The sequence below is a fragment of the Neofelis nebulosa genome, chromosome 2 (assembly GCF_028018385.1).
Source record: "Neofelis nebulosa isolate mNeoNeb1 chromosome 2, mNeoNeb1.pri, whole genome shotgun sequence".
Taxonomy (NCBI): Eukaryota; Metazoa; Chordata; class Mammalia; order Carnivora; family Felidae; genus Neofelis; species Neofelis nebulosa.
The window spans coordinates 144,123,776-144,148,032 of NC_080783.1; the positions used below are offsets into that span (position 1 = coordinate 144,123,776).

Consider the following 24,257-nt stretch of genomic DNA (forward strand, 5'->3'; position numbering starts at 1 on the left):
GCAAATCGAATTCAACAGCATATAAAAAGAATCATTCACCATGATCAAGTGGGATTCATTCCTGGGATGCAGGGCTGGTTCAACATTCGCAAATCAATCAACGGGATACATCACATTAATAAAAAAAAAGAGAAGAACCATATGATCCTGTCAATCGATGCAGAAAAGGCCTTTGACAAAATCCAGCACCCTTTCTTAATAAAAACCCTTGAGAAAGTCGGGATAGAAGGAACATAAAGATCATAAAAGCCATTTATGAAAAGCCCACAGCTAACATCATCCTCAATGGGGAAAACCTGAGAGCTTTTTCCATGAGATCAGGAACACGACAGGGATGCCCACTCTCACCGCTGTTGTTTAATATAGTGTTGGAAGTTCTAGCATCAGCAATCAGACAACAAAAGGAAATCAAAGGCATCAAAATTGGCAAAGATGAAGTCAAGCTTTCGCTTTTTGCAGATGACGTGATATTATACATGGAAAATCTGATAGACTCCACCAAAAGTCTGCTAGAACTGATACATGAATTCAGCAAAGTTGCAGGATACAAAATCAATGTACAGAAATCAGTTGCATTCTTATACACTAACAATGAAGCAACAGAAAGACAAATAAAGAAACTGATCCCATTCACAATTGCACCAAGAAGCATAAAATACCTAGGAATAAATCTAACCAAAGATGGAAAAGATCTGTATGCTGAAAACTATAGAAAGCTTATGAAGGTAACTGAAGAAGATATAAAGAAATGGAAAGACATTCCCTGCTCATGGATTGGAAGAATAAATATTGTCAAAATGTCAATACTACCCAAAGCTATCTACACATTCAATGCAATCCCAATCAAAATTGCACCAGCATTCTTCTCGAAACTAGAACAAGCAATCCTAAAATTCATATGGAGCCACAAAAGGCCCCGCATAGCCAAAGTAATTTTGAAGAAGAAGACCAAAGCAGGAGGCATCACAATCCCAGACTTTAGCCTCTACTACAAAGCTGTAATCAAGACAGCATGGTATTGGCACAAAAACAGACACATAGACCAATGGAATAGAATAGAAACCCCAGAACTAGACCCACAAATGTATGGCCAACTCATCTTTGACAAAGCAGGAAAGAACATCCAATGGAAAAAAGACAGTCTCTTTAACAAATGGTGCTGGGAGAACTGGACAGCAACATGCAGAAGGTTGAAACTAGACCACTTTCTCACACCATTCACAAAAATAAACTCAAAATGGATAAAGGACCTGAATGTGAGACAGGAAACCATCAAAACCCTAGAGGAGAAAGCAGGAAAAGACCTCTCTGACCTCAGCCGTAGCAATCTCTTACTCGACACATCCCCAAAGGCAAGGGAATTAAAGGCAGGAATGAATTACTGGGACCTTATGAAGATAAAAAGCTTCTGCACAGCAAAGGAAACAACCAACAGAACTAGAAGGCAACCAACGGAATGGGAAAAGATATTTGCAAATGACATATCGGACAAAGGGCTGGTATCCAAAGTCTACGGGGAGCTCACCAAACTCCACAGCCGAAAAACAAATAACCCAGTGAAGAAATGGGCAGAAAACATGAATAGACACTTCTCTAAAGAAGACATCCGGATGGCCAACAGGCACATGAAAAGATGTTCAATGTCGCTCCTTATCAGGGAAATACAAATCAAAACCACACTCAGATATCACCTCACGCCAGTCAGAGTGGCCAAAATGAACAAATCAGGAGACTATAGATGCTGGCGAGGATGTGGAGAAACGGGAACCCTCTTGCACTGTTGGTGGGAATGCAAACTGGTGCAGCCGCTCTGGAAAGCAGTGTGGAGGTTCCTCAGAAAATTAAAAATAGACCTACCCTATGACCCAGCAATAGCAGTGCTAGGAATTTACCCAAGGGATACAGGAGTACTGATGCATAGGGGCACTTGTACCCCAATGTTTATAGCAGCACTCTCAACAATAGCCAAATTATGGAAAGAGCCTAAATGTCCATCAACTGATGAATGGATAAAGAAATTGTGGTTTATATACGCAATGGAATACTACGTGGCAATGAGAAAGAATGAAATCTGGCCCTTTGTAGCAACGTGGATGGAACTGGAGAGTGTGATGCTAAGTGAAATGAGCCATACAGAGAAAGACAGATACCATATGGTTTCACTCTTATGTGGATCCTGAGAACTTAACAGAAACCCAAGGGGGAGGGGAATGAAAAAAAAAAAAGAGGTTAGAGTGGGAGAGAGCCAAAGCATAAGAGACTGTTAAAAACTGAGAACAAACTGAGGGTTGATGGGGGGTGGGAGGGAGGGGAGGGTGGGTGATGGGTATTGAGGAGGGCACCTTTTGGGATGAGCACTGGGTGTTGTATGGAAACCAATTTGACAATAAATTTCATATATTGGGAAAAAAAAAAAAAAACAGGCACAGAAAGGTCCTGCGCTTGGCACATTCAAGAAGCAGAAAGAACATCAGTGTGGATGGTGTAGTGAATGAGGAGAAGGAGGTGGCATGAGATGAATCAGAGAGCAAAGCAGAAGTCCAGTCAAGGAGGGCCAGAGGATATGGACTTTAAGTGCTTTGGGAAGACAATGAATCTTTAAACTGGAGAGTAGTGTAATCATACATATCAAGTGTGCATACTTGTTTCTTGTGCACTGTTTTTTTAAAATTTTCTTTGCTATAGAGGTAATTTTTTCTTATTTCTAATTTTGTAACTATATTTAATAACATGGTTGTAAATTTTAGAACTATAATTCTCAGGTAAGTGGAGCATCGTTATGTTATACTTTTTGTAAAATCATCATTGAACAAAATTTATTCAGCCCTGCATTAAGAGATATCACTATAATTAAGCAGAAAATATAGGCATATTACTTGAAGACTTTGTATTAACCTGACTAGGGTTGAACTTATTATTGATAAAACAGTTCCAGAAATATTCCAAGAATATTCTTGCTGAAATGACCAATTACAACTTGTCCATACAGCAACATCACAATAACATTTATTCAAGGGTCCCGATCAATGGCTTAAGCAGGTAGCACAACTTCTGCTACCTAATGCAACTAAGGACAGTCTAGTGCATCTCAGTGTGATATTTGAAGCCTAAGCATCCATCTTGTCACCTCAACAGACATAGGACAATTGGGTATATCCAAAAATCAACTCCTACATTTATATTGTACAATATTTCAGTAGTCATGTTCCCTTTTCCCTTTTATGTAGTCATTTTTCCAACATAGATATATGTTGTTCTGAGTTTTTTGTTCCCTAGTGGGCTGCTGAGGGTAACAGCAGCACCTGAAGCTCCTGAAGCAGTACCTGAAAACTTGACAAGGGTAAACAGGACAAGATTATAATTTTTTCCAAAACTAAATAAAAATGTGCCTAGTAATGGTTCACAGGTCTTTGCACACTCTGAAGATTTTAAGAGTTCCCTTTATAGCAGAGGTTCTCAAAGTATAGTCCATGTGGACCTCTGGGAATCCCCAAGATTCATTACACTACTCAGACATTATTAGCTTTTCTCATCTGGTTGAGATTTGTGCTCATGGTACCAAAGCAATGGTAGATAAAGCCATTTCTGCCTGAGCACAAACCAAGACAGTGACACTGAACAATACGAGTAGTCATTATATTCTTCACCACCACACATTTGCAGCAAACAAATACAGAAATACATAAAGTTAAGTGCCATTTTCACTTAGGAATGTTCTAGATAAAATAGCAAAAGCTACTAATTTTAAATTTCAACTTTTGTGTACACAGCTTTCAAGTACCAAGATGAAACACAAAGAACACATAAAGCAGTTCTGTTGAACACCCAGATACAATGGTTGTCTCAAGGGATAGCATTTCTGCAGTTCTTTGCGTTGATTAGTTGAATTAGCTGCATTTTTTATGGAATACCATTTTTACATGAATGGATGACTAACAAATTATCATCAGTCAGACTTCAGTATCTGACAGTCTCTTGAAAATGAATGAAGTGAGCCTGTCACTTGAAGGAAAACAATCAACAGTATTTGTTGCCAATGACCAAATTCAAGCTTTCAAATGAAAATTAGAAGTTTGGAAGCATTTATTTGCTACTTTGAGCATGACAGCTTTGCAATACTCAATGACTTTTTGATGAAATTCGGGTGATATTAATGAATGTGGGTTCTTTGGTATAATATTACAAAATACGTCAACTTATGGAAGATCTGCATAACTCAATGAACCAATATCATCCACTGCATGATGATGCAAAATCATGCATGGGTAAAAAATCCATTCAAAGTGCTAAAGAGACTAATGGATTTTAATGTAACAGTACGAAAATCTCATTAATGTGACATTGGATTCTACATTGTTACTAACCTTTAAGAAATCACCAATTTTTGGGTTTGGTGTAGTATTAAAGAAGAAAATCCACAGTTATCTGAAAAGGCTATCAAAATACTCGTCCCTTTTCCAATTACAAATCTGTGAGGCCAGATTTCTTCATATACTTCAATTAAAACAACATATTGCAACAGATTGAATGCAGAAGCAGATGTGAGAATCCAGCTGTCTTCTATTAAGCCAAAAATTAAAGAGGTTTGCAAAAATGTAAAGCAATGACATTCTTCTCACTAAAATTGTGTTTTGGAAGATGTAGTTAGTTTTCATTAAAATGTTATTTATGTTAACAGTTACTGAATTTATTATTTTTTAATGAGTTAATAAAGAATTTTAAATTTTTTCCCATTTTTAATTTCTAATATAGCAAATATTTATATATGTAACCCATATAAACACAAACTAAATGGGTCTTTAATAATTTTTAACAGTATAAAGGAGTCCTGAAACCAAAAATTTGAGAACTGCAGCTTTAAAGAATGCTGTCATTCCTGATAGCCCAAGCAGTCAGGCAAGAGGAGAATTTATGTCTAGGTTGTCAAGATTCATTACTGTCAAAATAGTGTCACTGCATTTTTCCCTTTATCCCTCTCCAAGTTAGCAGTAAAATGTCCTTCAAAAAATTAAAATAAAATTATGCTAGCAAATATGAAGTTACAATTTATCAGGCTCTTGAAGAATATTTAAAGCCAAGGTATCTGACATTGTCATGTGCTAATATCATATTTTAGTCATTTAATGAAAAAAATACTGATATTCAAATTTTGCTGTTTTTAATCCAAAGTGTCAGTGACAATAGTGAATTGTCACATTAACAAAGATGTTTTAATGAAAATTTAAACTCACCTGTAAATACATTTGGATGAGGGAAGTTAATAACAATAAGCTTCATCACCATTTCGGGAAAACAGATGGCAATTAGCCAAGCAATCATTCCCCCCCAGTCGTGGCCAATAAGAACACATTTGCTATATCCTGTAACGGAGAAAAAAATGTTGACATCTTTGAAAAGAAACAGGTGGATGCATTATTACCTCATGTAAAATGGGTACACTTCTGAAAATAATCTTCCCATAACCCGACTGTAATTAGGCACTTAGTGCAGATACTGAGTTTGGTGTTTCCAAAACCTGTATGTACGAACCACCTAAGTAACTTTTTAGAAAATTTAGATGTCCAACCTCCATTCTAGACCTACAGATTTAGAATCTCTCCCAGGAATCTATATGAAAAAAAAAAATCGGAAACAGCTAGCCCAGCTCTTGTCCCACGAAACTGAGTTTGGGAAACCATGGTAAAGATTACACATAATTCGGTCATAAGCAAGATTATGTCATTGATTTGCCTAGAAAATTGCATGAAGATGAATTTAGGCCAACTCTGAATCATCACAAAAGATGAATGAAATATGGCTGTCAGAAATCAATGTCTTTGGGGCGCCTGGGTGGCGCAGTCAGTTAAGCGTCCGACTTCAGCCAGGTCACGATCTCACGGTCCGTGAGTTCGAGCCCCGCGTCAGGCTCTGGGCTGATGGCTCGGAGCCTGGAGCCTGTTTCCGATTCTGTGTCTCCCTCTCTCTCTGCCCCTCCCCCGTTCATGCTCTGTCTCTCTCTGTCCCAAAAATAAATAAAAAACGTTGAAAAAAAAATTAAAAAAAAAAAGAAATCAATGTCTTTGAGTCTATTTTATTGTAATCAGACTAAATGACAACACTGCATTGACACCCCCAGACCTCATTCATTTTTTTTTCTTCTTAGAATATTGGCCTGACCTATGCTCTCATTAGATTACTGTAGAAAGAGCTTTAATTTGATTTCATGACTTTCTCACTATATTGGCTCCATTAACATACCATGGTAGCAGCTGGATTTTAGTCAAAAGAGGTGTAGCAGATTCAATTATTGTTAAAAAGTATTTACTCCTCCCCTCTCCCCACTGCCATAAAAGGAGTATACCTTATGACCCCTTTGATATGAGACTTAGCCGTGTGATTTGCTGTGGTATGGTGGGCATATGACTTGACTTTGGGCTCAGCCATATGATTTGCTTTGACCAATAAGCTGCAAGCAGAAACTTGAAATATGCTTCCGCAGCTGGGCTCATCCTCTTGCCATTTCTGCCATTGCCAGGAGAAGAGAAAGAGCTACCACCAGGTAGCTACTCCCCTTTAGCTTGGGCTCCAGTCTAACTCAGAGGGAGAAGCCAGTCCCAGCAAGACCTGTAACTTGAGGCAAAGACCCAGGGGTCCAGCCTACACTTGACTTGTATATCCATAAGAATATGAATAAATGCCTACGGCTATATGCCACTGAGTTTGGGATGTTTGTTACACAGTAATATTGTGGCACTAGCTAATCAATACAAGAAAGACAGTGCAAGTGCTTCTGTATCTTATAACATTTTTAAATGAGTATTTAGATGTGGGTTCTGAAGAAATAAATTTTCTGAGTACAAGTATCAAATTTCTAATAATTAGTTCTGAAAATAATAAATTGCATACATTAGATCTATTTTTAAAAACAAATTTTAAAGTTATTCTTGGCTGGTGGACTGAATAGTCATTCCATATTGAAATAATAGTATTATTTTCAATTTCCTCTATAAATATTTTCAGCTGTACACTCGAAACCATGGTGACAGGATCCAGACAACAGCTCAGGTAAATGGAAAAGGCTTCCTCCCAAGAAATGAGGTTACCAATTCAGTTTGTTGACTGTTAGTCCCTTAAAAAGGATTAATACTGTGTTTTTTTTTAACTGACCTACCTAAAGAGTCTAAAATATCCTTTACATCTGTAATTAGACAGTCCAATTTATAATTCTCTCGATGAACGGGAGCATCTGTTTCTCCATAGCCTCTCAGATCAAGTGCTACAACTCGATATTCACTTTTAAATTCCCTTAGTTGGTGACGCCAAGAATACCTGCAGGAAATAAGAAACATTAAGAATACCTCAGTAACTAATCCAAAGAGTTACATTACAGCTTTTCTAAGTGGACAACTGTAAGAAACTTTTTATATTAAGAAAGGTTATGTAGGGGCACCTGGGTGGCTCAGTTGGTTAAGCGTCTGACTTGGGCTCAGGTCATGATCTCATGATTCATGAGTTTGAACCCCTGAATTGGGCTCTGTGCGGACGCCTCAGAGCCTGGAGCCTGTTTCAGACTCTGTGTCTCCCTCTTCTGCCCTTCCTCCCTGCTCATTCTCTCTCTCAAGAATAAACATTAAAAAAAATAAAAGAAAGGTTATATAGCTGTGTGTGAGCCAGAGGAAGGGACATGTTTGAGAAGGGCACATTGCTGTTTTTTATTAAAATTTATTGTTTTTTGTTTTTTTTTACCATATCCAGTGGGATATAACAAAGGGCCAATATTTACAGAAACTACAAAATATCTGATATTAAAATCAATATACTTCTTTTTTAAAAAAATTAATGTTTATTTTTGAGAGAGAGAGAGAGAGAGAGTGCAAGTGGAGGAGGGGCAGAGAGAGGGAGATACAGAATTGAAGCAGGCTCCAGGATGCCAGCAGTCAGCACAGAGACAGACACGGGGCTCGAACTCACGGACTGCAAGATCATAACCTGAGCTGAAGTCAGACGCTTAACTGACTGAGTCACCCTGGTGCCCCTAAAACCAATATACTTCCATATGTACTCAAGAAATCAATTTCTAAGCTTTTCTTAAATAATGCTGACAACTATCAGGGAATCTGTACTTACAAATGCTTCTGTATTGCAGAACCATGTAATTCATTAAAAAAAAACATTTATGAGATGAAGATGTATTTCCCTAAAAAGTAGATTTTATTCACTTTACTCCACTGTAAATATGGCTCCACATTTTAGTAATCATAATTTACTTATAGATGAAAAAGTCTGAAGATTTTTAAAAAAGATTATCACTAAAAGAATCCAATATAACAGTTGCTTAAGATAAACCTTTGTTTGCTAAAACCAAACTCTTCTGTGGAGAAGATCCTGAATGAGTACAAACAATGTGATATTAAAAACATTTAACAGGGGCACCTGGGTGGCTCAGTCAGTTAAGCACTTGACTCTTGGTTTTGGCTCAAGTCATGATCTCACGGTTTGTGGAATCGAGCCCTGCGACAGACTCTATGCTGAGAGCAGGGAGCCTGCTTGGGATTCTCTCTCTCTCTCTCTCTCTCTCTCTCTCTCTCTCTGCCCCTCCCCTGGTTGTGTGCATGAGCACTGTCTCCCTTTCTCAAAATAAATAAACTTTAAGGACAAAACAAAACAAAAAAACCATTGAACAGCCAAAATGGCACCAGCACTGACCAATTAGAATGGCCAGAGTGCTCTTGCCAGGTCCTGGAGGCCTCTGCAGGGCCAGGTAACCCCCCTTTGCTTGGTCATGGAACTGCATTATTGAACGAAATATAGAGATCTGTGAGATTTTCTTTTCTTTTCTTTCTTTTGTTTTCTTTTGTTCTTTCTTCCTTTCTTTCCCTTCCTCTTTCTTTCTCTCTCTCTCTCTCTCTCTCTCTCTCTCTTTCTTTCTTTCAGATTTTATTTTTGTGTAATCTCCATACCCAATGTGGGGCTCATACTTACGACCCTGAGATTCAAGAGTTGCATGCTCTACCAACTGAGCCAGCCAAGGCACCCTGGTCAGTGAGATTTTCTTCAAATAAGCAAAATCATTTGGATAACAAACAGATAAAAAAAAAAAAGACATGAATTTTTCAAAGTGACTCACATGTTGTGGAATTTCAAATATGCATTTAAAAAATGGATCTGCATGCATATCTGTTCATGGAAAGAATGTAGAATTATCTGACACAAGCCAACTGCGAGAAAATATTTTTGGAGTGCAATAGGCAAGTGTATACAGGGATCTGAGATTATAAACTAATAGTGAGAGAGACTTCAATGTCAAGGGACACAAAGCAGTAAGATCAATGAAACAAATTATGTATTTTACATCAACAGGTCATCAGGAAGAGTGTCAGACATGGATACAGAATCTATGATCTGTTATTAGAATATCTATGATTTGTGAAAATCTACAAAAGCATTACCAATTAAGACAGATTTGAAAATGTTAAAATAATAAAAAGTGTGTTTCTTAGTGAGGTCATAGCAATGCTATTAATTGTGTCTCTGGGCTGTAACAAATAAAGCAGTTTGTTTCCTTAAAGATACTCATTTGTCAACACATATGATATTATTTTTCTCATTAGCCCTACTTAAAATTTTCAATTGATTTTTTTTATGTCTTTGTAACTGAGGCCCAACTCTCCCCTCTTTAGGGATTATCTCATTCCCAATCAATAAAGTTCTGCAGATTTAACCTTTTAAATATTTATTTAATCACTTTTCCCATCCATCCCTACTATCATTACCTTAATTCAGGCTTCCATTAATGCAGCAACCTATCGATTGATCTACCTGTATTTCATTCCCCTTAGTTCTATCTTCTACAAAACCAGAGGGAGGTTGTAAAAACAAACTCTGCCATGTAATTTCCCTGTTTAACATCTTTTCTTGAATCCCTATTACATGTATATATCAGACATATTGTGGGTTTGGTTCCAGACCACTACAATAAAGCAAAATATCACAATAAAGTAAGTTAAATGAATTTTTGGTTTCCCAGTGCATATAAAAGTTATGTTTACATTGTAGTCTGTTAAGTGTGCAATAGAGTTATGCCTAAGAAACAATGTATATACCTTAATTTAAAAAGTATTGTTTGTGGGTCACCTGGGTGGCTCAGTCAGTTCAGCATCTGACTTCGACTCTGGTCATGATCTCATGGTTTGTGGGATCAAGCCCCGCGTTGGGCTCTGCACTGACAGCTTGGAGCCTGCTGGGGATTTCCACCCCCCCCCCCCCCCCGGCTCTCTCTCTCCTTCTCTCTCTGCCCCTCCCCTTCTCTCTGTCTCTATTAAAAATAAATAAACATTAAAAAAAGAATAAAAGCAAGAATTGCTTGTATATAACTGTTGAATCACTATATTGTACACCTGGAACTAACACAGTGTGTTAACTACACTGGAATTAAAATTAAAAATGTTATAAAAATTAAACAAAAAGAAAAAGAAAAAATACGTTATTGCTAAAAATGTGCTACCCATCATCTCAATTTTCAGTGAGTTGTAATCTTTTTGCTGGAGGGTCTAACCTCAATATTGATGGCTGCTGACTTATCAGGGTGGTGGTTGCTGAAGGCTGGGGTGGCTGTGGCAATTTCTTACAAGAAGACAGCAGTGACGTTTGACATATCAATTGACTCTTCACAAATGATTACTCTGTAGCATGGGATGCTGTTTGATAGCATTTTATACACAGTAGAACTTCTTTCCAAATTGGAGTCAGTCTTCTCAAACCCTGCCTGCTTTATCAACTAAGTTGATGTGATATTCTAAATCCTCTATTGTCATTTCAACAATCTTCACAGCATCTTCACCAGGAGTAGATTCCATCTCAAGAAACCACTGCCTATGCTCATCCATAAGAAGAAATTTCTCATCCATGAAAGTTTTATCATGAGATTTCAGCCATTCAGTCACATGTTCAGGCTCCACTTCCCATTCTAGTTCTCTTGCTGTTTCCACCACACCTGTTACTTCCTCCATTGAAGTCCTGAGCCCCTCCAAGTCATCCATGAGGGTGGGAATCAATTTCTTCCACTCCTGCTCATGTTGACATTTTGACCTCTTCCCATGAATCATGAATGTTTTTAATGGTATCTAGAATGGGACTATTCCAGAAGGTTTTCAATGGACTTTGCCCAGACCCATCAGAGGAATCACTATCTATGGCAACTATAGCCATATGAAATGTATTTCTTAAATAATAAGACTTCAAAGTCTAAGTAACTTCCTGATCCATGGGAAGCACAATGGATATTGTGTTAGCAGGCATACAAACAACATTAATCTGGTTGTACATCTCCATCAGAACTCCTGGGTGACTCCTGCTGCATTGTCAATGAGTAGTAATATTTTGAAAGAAATCCTTTTTTTCTGAGCAAAAGGTCTCAGCAGTGGGTTTAAAATATTCAGTAAACTGTGTTGTAAACAGATGTGCTGTTATCCAGACTTTGCTGTTCCATTTATAGAAAACAGAGTGGATTTACAATTCTTAAGGGTCTTAGGATTTTCAGAATCATCAATGGGCATTGGTTTAAACTTCTTAAGTCACCAGCTATATTAGAAACAAGAGAGTCAGCCTATCCTTTGAAGCTTTGAAGCCAGGCATTGACTTTTCTCTCTAGCTAAGAAAGTCCTAGATGGCATCTTCTACCAATAGAAGGCTACCTGTCTGCATAGAAAACCTATTGTTTATTGTAGCCACATTCATGAATTATCTGAGCTGAATCTTCTCAATAACTTGCTGCAGCTTCTACATCAGCACTTGCTACTTTACCTTGAACTTTTCTGTTACGGAAATGACTTCTTTCCTTAAACCTCATGAACCAAACTCTGCTAGCTTCAAACTTTTCTTCTGCAGCTTCCTCACCTCTCTCATTCTTCAAGGAATTGAAGAGAATTGGGGCCTTGCTTTGAATTAGGCTTTGAATGAAGGGAATGCTGTGGCTGGTTTGATCTTCCATCCAGACCACTACAACTTTCTCCGTACCGAAAACAAGGCTGTTTTGCTTTCTTATCATTTGTGTGCTCACTGGAGTAGCACTTTTAATTTCAAGAACTTTTTCATAGTATTCACAGCTTGGCTAACTGGCACAAGAGGCCTACCTTTTGGCCTATTTTGGCTCATGACATGCCTTCCTCACTAAGCTTAATCATTTCTGGCTTTTGATTTAAAGTGAGAGATGTGCCACTGTTCCCTTCGCTTGAACACTTAGAGGCCTTTGTAGGGTTGTTAATTGGCCTCATTTCAATGTTGTTGTGTCTCAGGAAAGAGAGACCCAGGGAGAGGGAGGAAGATGGGGGAGTGGCTTACTGGTAAAGTAGCCAGAACACATACCACATGTAGCATCAAGTTCACCATCTCATGTGGGTGTGGTTTGTAGCTCTTCCAAGACAATCACAGTAGTAACATCAGAGGTCACTGATCACCGAACACCATAACAAATATGACTATAACAATGAAAAAGTTTGAAATATTGCAAGAATTACCAAAATGTGATACGGAGACACAAAGTGAGAAAATGCTTTTGGAAAAGTGACTCTAACAGACTTGCACAACACAGGGTTGCCACAAACCTTCAATTTGTAAAAACCATGGTAGCTGTGAAGCACTATAAAACAAGGTATACCCATACTCATAACATGCAGCCCAAGCTCGTCATTTCGGCAGACAAAAACCTGTAAGGTTTGACTACTGCCCAATCTTCCAGCCTGGTTACTTTATAGTCTTTGTCGTTTGCTAGCTAACAAAAAGAGCTCACATTTATATCATTCTTACTACATGCCAGGCACAATTCTAAGTGTTTCACATATAGTGATGTTGATCTTCAAAGCGAAACTATGAAGTAGGTATTACCACGTTAGAGCTAAAGAAACAAAAACACAGAGAGGTTAACTGTGTTCCCAAAGGTCACAGAATTAGCAAATAGCAGAGCCAGGATTCAAACCCTGGTAGTCTGGCCTGAGTCCACGGTACACTGCCCTTACTGCTAAGGCACTTGCAGTGAATAAATGCGGTGTTGCGTTTTGCTTTTGACTTTGTTCACCTGATTTCCTTTGTCTGAAACATCATCCTTCTCCACCATTCCCCTCCTCCTCACAATCCTTGCTCTTCCCCTTCACTGAACTCCTTACGCTGAGCATGTCCACTTCCAGGAGACTTCCCAGGCCCCCCACCTTTACAGGCGGGTAGGGTGCCCCTTCACACTATCCCACTTGTACATACACTTTTCAGCATACTGGGCCTGTGTGTTATAATGAACCGGGGGTGTCTGGTGCTTCCACTCAATTGGGAGCTCCCTCAGCTCTCAGAATATTTAGTGTAGGCGCTCAGTAAAGATGTGTTGAATAAGTGAAACAACTAACAAATGAAAGCCCCGACAGTGCTAGAAATACCAGTTGTTCAATAAAGCTTGAACCGTGAGACAATGACAACTAAAGTTCCCAAGCTCCTGCTAGGAAATTTCTATTCAGTGTCCATGAAAATGTGCATTGTTTGAATAAGTATCTGTGTCTTCATTTAGAATTCATTTAATTAGTTGGGGCACCTGGGTGGCTCAGTCAGTTGAGCATCTGACTTTGGCTCAAGTCACGATCTCAAAGTTCGTGGGTTCAAGCCCCACATTGGGCTTTGAGCTGACAGTGCCAAACCTGCTTCAGATTCTCTCTCTCTCTCTCTCTGCCCCTCCCCTGCTCACACACTCTCTCAAAAATAAACATTAAAAAAAAGAATTTTTTTAAATATTTATTTTTGAGAAAGAGAACACAGCGGGGGGCGGGGGGGGTGGTGTGTGCGGGACAGAGGATCCAAAACAGGCTCCACGCTGACAGCAGAAAGCCTGATGCAGGGCTCGAACTCATGAACCATGAGACCACTGTTGAACACTTAACTGACTAAGCCACCCAGACACCCCCCAAAATTTATTTAATTAGAGATTTCAAGGCAGAAATCTGACTCAAAGTAATGTGTAGAATACTGCAATATTTTGCATTTAAAATTTCATTAGAGATTTTGCAAACATAATACCTGTGTATTTCATTCTCTTAATAATTTAAATTGCCTTACAAATAAATTCAACCATTGCTGTTATCCATGAGCAGAACCAAACAATGTCTTAAACATTTCTAAGAAATAGGGCATCTGGTGGGCCACCTGTGTGGCTCAGTCAGTTAAGCCTCTGACTCTTGGTTTCGGCTCAGGTCATGATCTCACAGTTCATGAGTTCAAGCCCCACATCCCGGTCTGTGCTGACAGCGTGGAGCCTGCTTGGGATTCTCTATTTCTCTCTCTCTGCCCCTCTCCTGCTCGCTCTCTCTCTTTCTCTCTCTCTCAAAATAAATAAATACACTTATTTAAAAAAAAGAAATAGGGCGGCTGCTATCTTAATAAATGGCAAGTTAAAAAAAAAGTTATCTTCCCAGAATTCATAAATAAAGCATATTTGATTCACACTTTAAACTGAAAAAGAAATCACCCCAGTGATAGACTGACGGCATTTCATTCATATGATATAAAACAAAAACGACCCCCGACACAGAAATGAAACATACTACAAAATCAGTAACTCCTAAAAATATTACAAATAAAGCTAGCTATTTTCATCCACATTTTTTTTCTAGGGCCTTTAGGTTATAGCAGAAGACACTTTTGAAAAGGCAACCTCTTTCCTAGTGATTACTCTTGACATAAGAGGGCTCCTGGTTTACCAGGCTAGTCACATTCAGATGTAAAATATCCTTTTCCCCTTCACAACAGAAAAAAGGCCACAGTCATCAGCCTCTGCTCAGCTGTGTGTACGAAGAGCCCTCCCTTGCCTCAGCACTTGAGTAATGACGAATGTATTCCATACAGCTGGTGATGAAGACAAATCAAAGAAACTGCCTGCATCAGCTCCAAATATTTTTAAAAGCAATGCAAATTGAGGTGGAGAGAGAGTGGGAGAAAAACCATCTTCTGACAATTTTATTTTGGGATAATTTAGCTAAAAAGTCTCATAGATGTATCTGTTTGATGTTTCCTTCAGCTTTTAAGAAAGAACACCCAGAATTTTTATTGTTTCCATGTAACATCTGATATTAAATGTCACCAATTCTTAATAGCTATTCTTAGATAATAATGATAAATACAGATAATATATTGCATTTGTATAGTGCTTTTCTGTTTAAAATCATTCTGACACACATTGCCAATTTAGGATTATTTTGTTTTCACAGTATCAAATATTCTGATCTACTCGATCTACAGATAAGCTTATAATTTTATGTGTATTTAGGCAAAACTTTATTAATAGAGGAATAATATTTACACTTATTTTAAAAATTATTTTAAGTTTATTTATTTTAAGAAAGTGAGAGAGAAAGAGCAAGTTGGGGAGGGACAGAGAAAGAGGGAGAGAGAGAATCCCAAGCAGGATCCACGCTGTCAGCACAGAGCCCGATGTGGGGCTCAAACCCAGAACTGGAAATCAGACACCTCGGTTTGACTACATCATACCCTAAACCAAGACCTCTATGTTGAGTCTTACTTTGTCTTTCCTTCCAATCAAATTACCACTATTACCTATTAGGAATCTAGTCAATTCCATTCAGTACTCCATTCAGAAAAAAGGCAGATTCAGAGTTTAGGACAAAGCTGTTTTGATTAAGCCACTTCAAGTCTCTCTCTCTTGGTGTTCCCTTCTCTTTTTCCCAAAGCCCCTTCTCTGGCATTTCATCTTTTTTTTTTTTTTTTTTTTAAGTTTATTTATTTGAGAGAGACAGAGACAGTGCTAGTCAGGGAGGGGCAGGAAGAGAGAGAGAAAATCCCAAGCAAGCTCCAAGCTACCAAGTGGGGGATCATGACCTGAGCTGAGATCAAGAGTTGGACACTTAACCAATTGAGCCACCCACGCATCCCTATTTACACTTATAAAGTAAATTTACATTGGCTTGAAATGTCAAAGTTTTTTGTTTTGCTGTTTTGGGCTTTTAAAGAAGACAGAGACATGGGGTGTCTGGGTGGCTCAGTCAGTTAAGTGTCCAACTCTTGGTTTTGTCTCAGGTCATGATCACACGGTTTTGTGGGTTTGAGCCCCGCATCAGACTCTGCACTGGCAGCTTGGAGCTTGCTTGGGATTTTCTCTCTCTCTTCCTGCCCCTCCCTGACTAGCACTGTCTCTGTCTCTCTCAAATAAATAAACTTTAAAAAAAAAAAAAAAGATGAAAATGCCAGAGAAGGGGCTTTGGGAAAAAGAGAAGGGAACGCCAAGAGAGAGAGACTTGAAGTGGCTTAATCAAAACAGCTTTGTCCTAAACTCTGAATCTGCCTTTTTTCTGAATGGAGTACTGAATGGAATTGACTAGATTCCTAATAGGTAATAGTGGTAATTTGATTGGAAGGAAAGACAAAGTAAGACTCAACATAGAGGTCTTGGTTTAGGGTATGATGTAGTCAAACCGAGGTGTCTGATTTCCAGCAATGTCCTTGTAGTTGCTTTAGGACTTTCCCTGAACAAATGGGTAGCTTTCAGATTAACAGCTGGGCAAAGCTCAGTAAATTCAATATGCTCTATTTGAGTAACCAAGTTATCAGGAGTTCATCGTTGTTGTTTTTAAATCTCCTGGAGTAACACATCCAAGACTTGACTTTACTGGAGCAAATGGGACTGGTGTCCAGGGGCCAGTGCCAGGCCTCTTCTAGGCTGTCCCACTCACTGAAGATTAGAGGACATGTACAAGAACCACCAGGCATTTCTCTTTTGCAAAAGAACTCGTATCAAGAGTAAATAATGGGATAATGCTCTGAAATATGTACAAAAAAGTATCATTCTTAAAATATGACAGAATGCATCTACTGTCCTAAATTGAAAGCGTATCACTGCTATTTGCTATTTAGCCCATCCCCCCCCACCCCTCCAGCCACCCTCATTTCTCTGTATTTAAGAGTCTGTGCTAATTGCTCTTTGAAACAATTACCAAATGGTTCAAGAGGCTGTAGGTTTATTTTTATTTTATGTAGGAATAGTTGACTGTTCCACATGTAAGAAGTAAAGTTCCAGGAGAATAAAGAACATGGACAATTACTGGGGTTGGTGTGGGGTGAAGAGACAGAATAGCTTTTAAATCTTTCTCTCTAAAAAGTTAAATATCAACCCCTACCCCAACAGATCATGAATTTTATTTAGAATGATGATCCAAAATGTTAAGGTGAGGTGTTCTAACATTGTTAGCTAACTTTTTAACACCCTCTTGAATGTTTCTATAAAGTGTGAAATTTGAAAGATGAAAATCAGTGTATATTATCAGATAATTATCATTCCTATATACCAAGAACAAGCAGTAGAGGTTAGCTCTGAAGTCCAAAAACAAGGTGTGCCTTAGGTTTAAATGAGATGATCTACACAAAACACTTAGAAGAGTGCCTGGCACACAATAAATGGTCAGTAAATGTTAACTGTCATCATCATCGCCAGAATCAGAAAATTATCTTTTTACAGGTCTGGGACAATGGCCTGTCTCCAAATTTCTTCATTACTATCACTTTTATTTAAAAATTAAATCCAAGTTAGTTAATATATAGTGTAATAATGATTTCAGAAGTAGAATTTAGTGATTCATCACTTACTTATAACACCCAATGCTCATCCCAACATGTGCCCTACTCAATGCCCATCACCTATTTAGCCCATCCTCCCCCACACCCCTCCAGCAACCCTCAGTTCTCTGTATTTAAGAGTCTGTTATGGTTTGTCTTCCTCCCTTTTTTTAATCTTATTTTCCCTTCCCTTCCTTTATGTTCATCTGTTGTGGTTCCGAAATTCCATGTATTAGTGAAATCATGATATTCATCTTTCCCTGACTTATTTCACTTAGCATAATACACTCTAGCTCCATCCACATCATTGCCAATGGCAAGATTTCATTTGTTTTGATCGCCAAGTAATATTCCATTATTTTACTATCACTCTTAAACCTAGAATTCCACTATCACATATTCTTCACCTCCTTTAAAATTTTAAAGATTTTGAAAAAAAAATATTAAAAAAAAAAAGGGATGGCACCTGGGTGGCTCAGTTGGTTAAGCATCTGGCTTTGGCTTAGGTCATGATCTTGTTGGTTCACGAGTTTGAGCCCCACATTGGGCTCTGTGCTCACAGCTCAGAGCCTGGAGCCTGTTCCATATTCTGTGTCTCCCTCTCTCTCTGCCCCTTCCCCACTCACACTCTGTCTCTCTCTCTCAAAAATAAATAAACATTAAAAAATATATTAAGGATTTTGTATCATCCAAAGTCCTGATTGAAAATGCAGCTAGCTCTCAAAGAGGTATGATCTCAAAGCACTTTAGTTAATACTTTATCAGTAAAAGGGACTTTATTAATAAATGCATGGAGGACATTAGTGCTGGCACATGGATCTCCACATTGAGCGAATGGGAATGAGGAAGAAAAGGAAACATTTACAGAATATTCTCTGGGGCTATGTAAAAGGCCTTCTGCATATTTTGCCTTTCTTTATCTTCACAACAGCTCTGCTAGATTTTTGCAGATGATCGTGCAGGATCCTGCAGCAAGTAAGTGATTAAGCCAGAATTCACCGCCCATGTTACTTTATGCAGATTTGACTAAGGCTTCAGACTTACATCTTACTGTGAGCCAATCATATCAAGCACTCCACTAAACGAGTCCACATACATATGGTTAAATTGCACTGGGTTGTTTACCACCTAATTAAGTTGTCTCCAGATGGAAGAACAGATAAAAGTTTAACATGAAAACGACTTATGTTTATTCATGTAGGCAAATCCAAGGGGAGGAAAATCTTTGTGAAGGGAATATCTCAGAAAAAGACATCTATAGCCTTTTTGCTCTGGAAAAATGATGAGGTAAATGGGGTCTTGCCATCCCCCATTCTTTTCTTCAATGCCTAATACTTCCTAGTGTGCTGGCATTCTCAATGTATTTATTAATAAACTCTCTTTCACTGATAAAATGTTAACTGAAGTGTATTAGGGTCAGACCTCTTTCAGAACCACGTACATTTATAATCAGGACTTTGGATAACACAAAGTCTTTAAAACTGCGAAGGAGGTGCAGAATATGTAATGGTGAAATTCTAGGTGTTAAGAGTGATAATAAGGGAGAAATTTGGGGACAGGGCATTGTCCCAGACCTTTAAAAAGATACCATATATTCTGCCTTTCCGTCAGCTCAGAGAATATGATGATTTTTCATCCATTTTTTTATGGTTTGTGAACTGTCTCAAAATCATAGCTCTGTGTTATCAAAAATCCAGTTTTCTTTTACCACCATATGTAGCATCGGTTAAAAAGATATTCTTGTAAATTTTTTAAAATGTTTTTATTTATTTTTGAGAGAGAGAAAGAGACTGAGCGTGAGTGGGGGAGGGGCAGAGAGAGAGAGAGAGAGAGAGAGAGAGAGAGGGAGACACAGAATCCAAAGCAGGCTCCAGGCTCTGAGCTGTCAGCACAGAGCCCGATGCGGGGCTCGAACCCATGGACCGCAAGATCATGACCTGAACCAAAGTCAGACACCCAACCGACTGAGCCACCCAGGCGCCCCCACAGGAAGATATTCATTTAAAAAAAAAAAAAAAAGTTTATTTATTTATTTTTGAGAGAGAGAAAGAAGAGGACAGAGAGAGAGAGAGAGAGAGAGAGAGAGAGAGAGAATCCGAAGCCGACTCCACACTGTCAACGCAGAGCCTGATACAGGGCTGAAACCTACAAACTGTGAGATCAGGACCTGAGCTGAAACCAAGAGTCAGACGCTTAAGCGACTGAGCCACCCAGGCATCCCAAGATATCCATTTTTTAAAAGTTTAATCATATGTTGTTTTCATCTGTACTCAGGTTCAAAGGAGAACAGAATATTTTCTCCTAGGTAACTAACAACTATGTATTTTTGGTTATAGGTTTTTTCCTAATGTGAAATATTCAGGTCTTTCATTTGTCCTGCATTCATATGAGCCTTTTGCTATGTGCTGGGAAATAGTTCATTCTCAATTTCCATGAGCCCTCTCCTCTCTCTCCACCTTCCTCTTACCCCAGGCTTCACCCGAAGCTTCCAGATAAACAGGCACTCTATGCCTTTGGTTTCTTCCAAATCTCCTTTTCCTACCCAATGTTGTATTTTGCTGGCAGCAAATACTATAAAAACTGTTTTGTAGCTAGTTCAGAAATTTGAAACACTAAACCATACTTCTTTTAGTTCTCAAAAAAAAAAAAAAAAAAAAAAAAAAAGGCTAGCACCATGCACTTTCCTTTAGAATACAAGGAAAACCATAGGGAAGGATAACTGGGTAAGTGGGCATAGAGTAAGGTCCATGAAAAGTCATAACAAGACAATGACACTGTGATAAGACAAGTCCTTAATGCACATGAAAAAGTTGGTTGGCGAGTTTACCAGAATTCTGGAAATCCATGAAGCAGCAGCATAAGTGGTTTGCCTCTTTCACCAGTAGCAACATAATGAAATCTTAACCCCGAATCCTGCAGTAGAAAATAGAGGGCATGGAATTTTAGTGATATCTTGTGTTGATTGTCAAAGTAAGTGCATTTAGTATTTCCATTTCATTAAAGAAAAAACTTGCATTATTTTTAATATCAAGAAATAAAATAAATATTATTGAATTTCAAAAAGGAAAAAAGTCCCATGATTTATTAATAGGGCAAATTAGATTTACTTTTCTAAACATTGCTCTTTGTAGTACCTTCCCTCTTCCCGTCTTGTTCTCCTTACAAGGTCAATTTGTATGTTATAAGCTTCTGGAACAGTGTCACAATTTGTGACTTTCATCTTACTGATGTGTCACATTCCATCTCATTCAAATTCTGCAGGACATGTAAATAATTCTGATCTGAATTTATATTCCTGCCGTGTTTACCTCCTAGTCATGTACTTTTCTCAGCTTGCCCGTCAAGAGCTGTGCCATCAGTTATATAATTCACACCTCCTTTCCTTATTTTTAGTTCTCTCCTTCCCACATTATTATTTTAAGTTGAGAGTTGTATGTACCGTTCCCCTTGCCTCCTGCTCCTCATGTCATGTCAATGCATTTCTAACAGCAGGATGCTCTGAGTGCTCAAGACTTTTCTCTGCATGCGGGAGACAAGACTGCCCAAGGAAAATGAAAAGCATAGGGGTGAGACAGGAATACAGCAAATATAAGGCAAGCTGAAAAGAGGAAAATGGAGAAAAAAGCAAGAAAAGAAAACAAAAACTCAGAAAGAAGTGAAGAAAGAAACCAAGAACCAAAAGCTGAGCCCAGAGACTGGGTGTTATATCAGGTAACCCAAGCAAAGGGGTTTTCAGATGTGAAGAAATCTTAAAAGGTCAATTAATTCAACCCCATCATTTTGACAGGTTAGGAAACCGAAGTTCAAAGATGTGAACATGGGTCATAAAGGTGGTTGGGAGCAGGGCTATGAGCAGAACCCCATTTTCTTCTACCTTGCAGGACAATGTTCTTTTCCACTCCATGGTTCTGTCTCTGGGGCAACTCTTTAGGGTGGCCAGAGTCAGGGGAAAAGCATTATGAGGAATTCCAGATGATTCTTTCTCACTGCTTTTCTTCCTCAGATAACAAACCTGACTTTACCCTCAATTGCAAAATGCCTTTCTAGAAGTTCAGTAACTTCTGTTATTGGTGATGAATCTTGGCCACTTGATTGGATTTAGTGAACAAATACTTTATTGCACTTACCATGTACTAGGCGCTGTTCTAAGTTTTTGTTTATTTGTTGTCTTTTAAAGTTTTTTCCCCCCATATATTAATTCCTTTTATTCTCATATCAACCCCAGGCTGAATAAGGGTAAGAAAAATGTGCCCGTGGTCTTTTGAACTCTAGCTGCTGGATACTCTAGCTCCTATTAGGAATCCTCCACTTGGTGACATAAATATCCCCTCATGTGAAGCTAGTTTTGAAAGTCTTGTGAGTCAGACTGCAGGGTGCATCATGAAAAGCTGTATCTCTTCACCACCTGGAGCCTCAGGAAATGGAATATCCATGGGCTGCCAGGAGGCTTGGGACAAGCATGAACAGTTCCAGTCTGAATGCATGGTTGACATTTGCTTTTTATTCCACTCCTTTGGTCTCTGACTTCATAAGTCTGCTTTCTTGCCCACAAACATATACCATTTGTTTATTGTTTCACACTGGTTAGGTCATCTGCGAACGCTCCATTCCGCTACTCTGAATAAAAGTCCTATTTCCAATGACTTACTCTATTTACTCTTTCAATCTCTAAAATTTGGACAAAGACAGCCTCATGAGACAGTAGGGCGCCTAGGAACAATCCCCTACAGCTGATCTGAGTTCTAAAGGGCAAAAAGGTGACACGAGACAGCTTTCCCTTACAGGGAGCAGAATTATTCTGGGTTGCTGTGGTGGAGCAGGAGGGGACAGTAATATATATAGGACCCTGATGAGAGACCCTCCACATAACCTATTCTCAGTTCCTCTCTCTCCCTCTCACTCCCTCCCCCCGCCCCCCACCTCACACACACTCACTCACACACACACACACACACACACGCGCGCGCGCGCGCGCGCGCGCGCGCACGCGCCCGACCCCAGTCCCGCCACACCTCGCCCCGCTTGCTTCCCCTTGGTATCTTCCCTGTCTCCGCCGCGCACTCTGGCGAGACCCAGGAACCCTAAGGGACGCTGGGCGTCATGGAAGGAGCAGCCCCGCGCGCTCTGCTCTCGCGGCGGTCACGTTCCCTCCCGATACCGCCGGGCCGCGCCGGCCTTCACCTTGATCCGCACGTAGCAGTGGGTACCCAAAGAGGGGTCGTTCAAACACGCGGGAGGGTGTTCCCGGGCGACCCTCCGGAAGGTCTGAGCGGGTCCCTTGCCGATGCTCCACAAAAGTTTGAGCAGGTAGATGGAGGCGCAGAGCCCGCAGTAGCAGTAGACCAGGGACCAGAAGAGCAGGGACCGGATCGTGACCGTCAGGCGGAGCAGGCAGTCCCGCAGCCTCGCCATCGGGTGGGGCCGGCGGCGGGGCCCGCTGCCCTTCCGAGGCGCAGGAGCGGCGGCGCTCACTCGGGCTGCGGAGCGAGACAGCCGGCGCGGCGGCGCGCCTCCCTGCGGGGCCCCGTGGTGGCTGCGCTCGGCCGGCGTCCCGTGGCCCGGCCGCGGGCTTCCGCGCTCACTGTGCGCGCTCGGGGCCGCTGCGCCCTGCCCGGGAGCACCGCGGGGCAGACACCCTGCCCTGCGGGTTCCGCCCGGGACTGGGCGAGGGCAGAGCCCGGCCTTCCTCCGCAGAGTGAGACCCCGGTTCGAAATTGCCAAACTGTGGGGAACAAGAAGGTGAGACTTTCCCAAATCATCCTCCGCTCTTACTTTGACCCGTGTTCAAGTCCTCCCATTGCCTGCTTAACTGCTGGCATTTTGTTAGGCCTTTTTCTGGATCAGAGAATTCTGGGGGCGCGCGGCCAAGAGAGGCAGTGAACGATTTCCATACTATATGACAGACGTTATTACTTTATTCATTCCTAACACTCTTCTGAAGGTGTTGATGTTCTCCAACAAGGTTGAGAGTGGTTATCAGCCCAGCTAGGCCTCGCCGGTTCCAACGGCACGCCTCTGGAAACCCCTGGTCTGTTTTCCATCCCTGTAAGTTTTCCTTTGCAAGACTATTATATAAATGCAATCATGAAATATGTAACTTTTTGTCTTTGGCTCCTTTTACCTAGCATAATGCATCTGAGATGCAACTATGCGGCTCCATATATTGTTTCTTTTTTATTGCTTGCTAGTGTTTCATTGAATGGATGTGCCATATTGTTTATCCATTACCCAGTTAAAGGACATTTGAGTTGTTTCCAGTTTTGTGGTTAGGAATAAAACCACTGTAAACATTCGTGTGAAGTTTTTTGGGTGAACTTAAGTTTTTCTTTCACGTGGGTGAGTACTTAGAAGTGGGACTTCTGGGTCAGGTAAAACGTGCATTTAACTTCATGAGAAACTGCCAAACTGGCTTCCAAACTGTACAACTTTGAATTCATACCAGCTACGGGTGGGAGTTATGGTTTGGTTATATTCTTGCAAGAAATTGGTATTGTCAAAAAAAAAATATTTTCAATTGTTGTAATTCCAGGAAGTGTGTAGCATCTCATTGAAATTTTATTTTGCATTTCCCTAGTGACTAATAATGTGTGGGGATCTTTATGTACTTGTGTGCCACTCGAATATATTCTTCTTTGACAACGTGTCTGTTAAAATCTTTTACTCGTTTTTAAAAGATTGTG

At 39.8% G+C, this 24,257-nt stretch overlaps 1 protein-coding gene and 1 pseudogene across 1 annotated transcript in view; both read right to left on the reverse strand.

The window, feature by feature from the left end:
* Window positions 1–23,103, reverse strand: part of EPHX4 (epoxide hydrolase 4) — a 48,180-nt gene extending 25,077 nt beyond the window's left edge. The window contains exons 1-4 of the mRNA XM_058716598.1: window positions 22,759–23,103; window positions 20,405–20,490; window positions 7,151–7,308; window positions 5,232–5,360 (exon numbers count right to left, since the gene is read on the reverse strand). Of these exons, the coding sequence (XP_058572581.1) occupies window positions 5,232–5,360; window positions 7,151–7,308; window positions 20,405–20,490; window positions 22,759–22,989 (604 nt within the window). The 5' untranslated portion in view covers window positions 22,990–23,103. The remainder of the gene's footprint in view (window positions 1–5,231; window positions 5,361–7,150; window positions 7,309–20,404; window positions 20,491–22,758) is intronic.
* LOC131504381 (tigger transposable element-derived protein 1-like) lies at window positions 10,301–12,421 on the reverse strand (annotated as a pseudogene).
* Window positions 23,104–24,257: the final 1,154 nt, after the last annotated feature.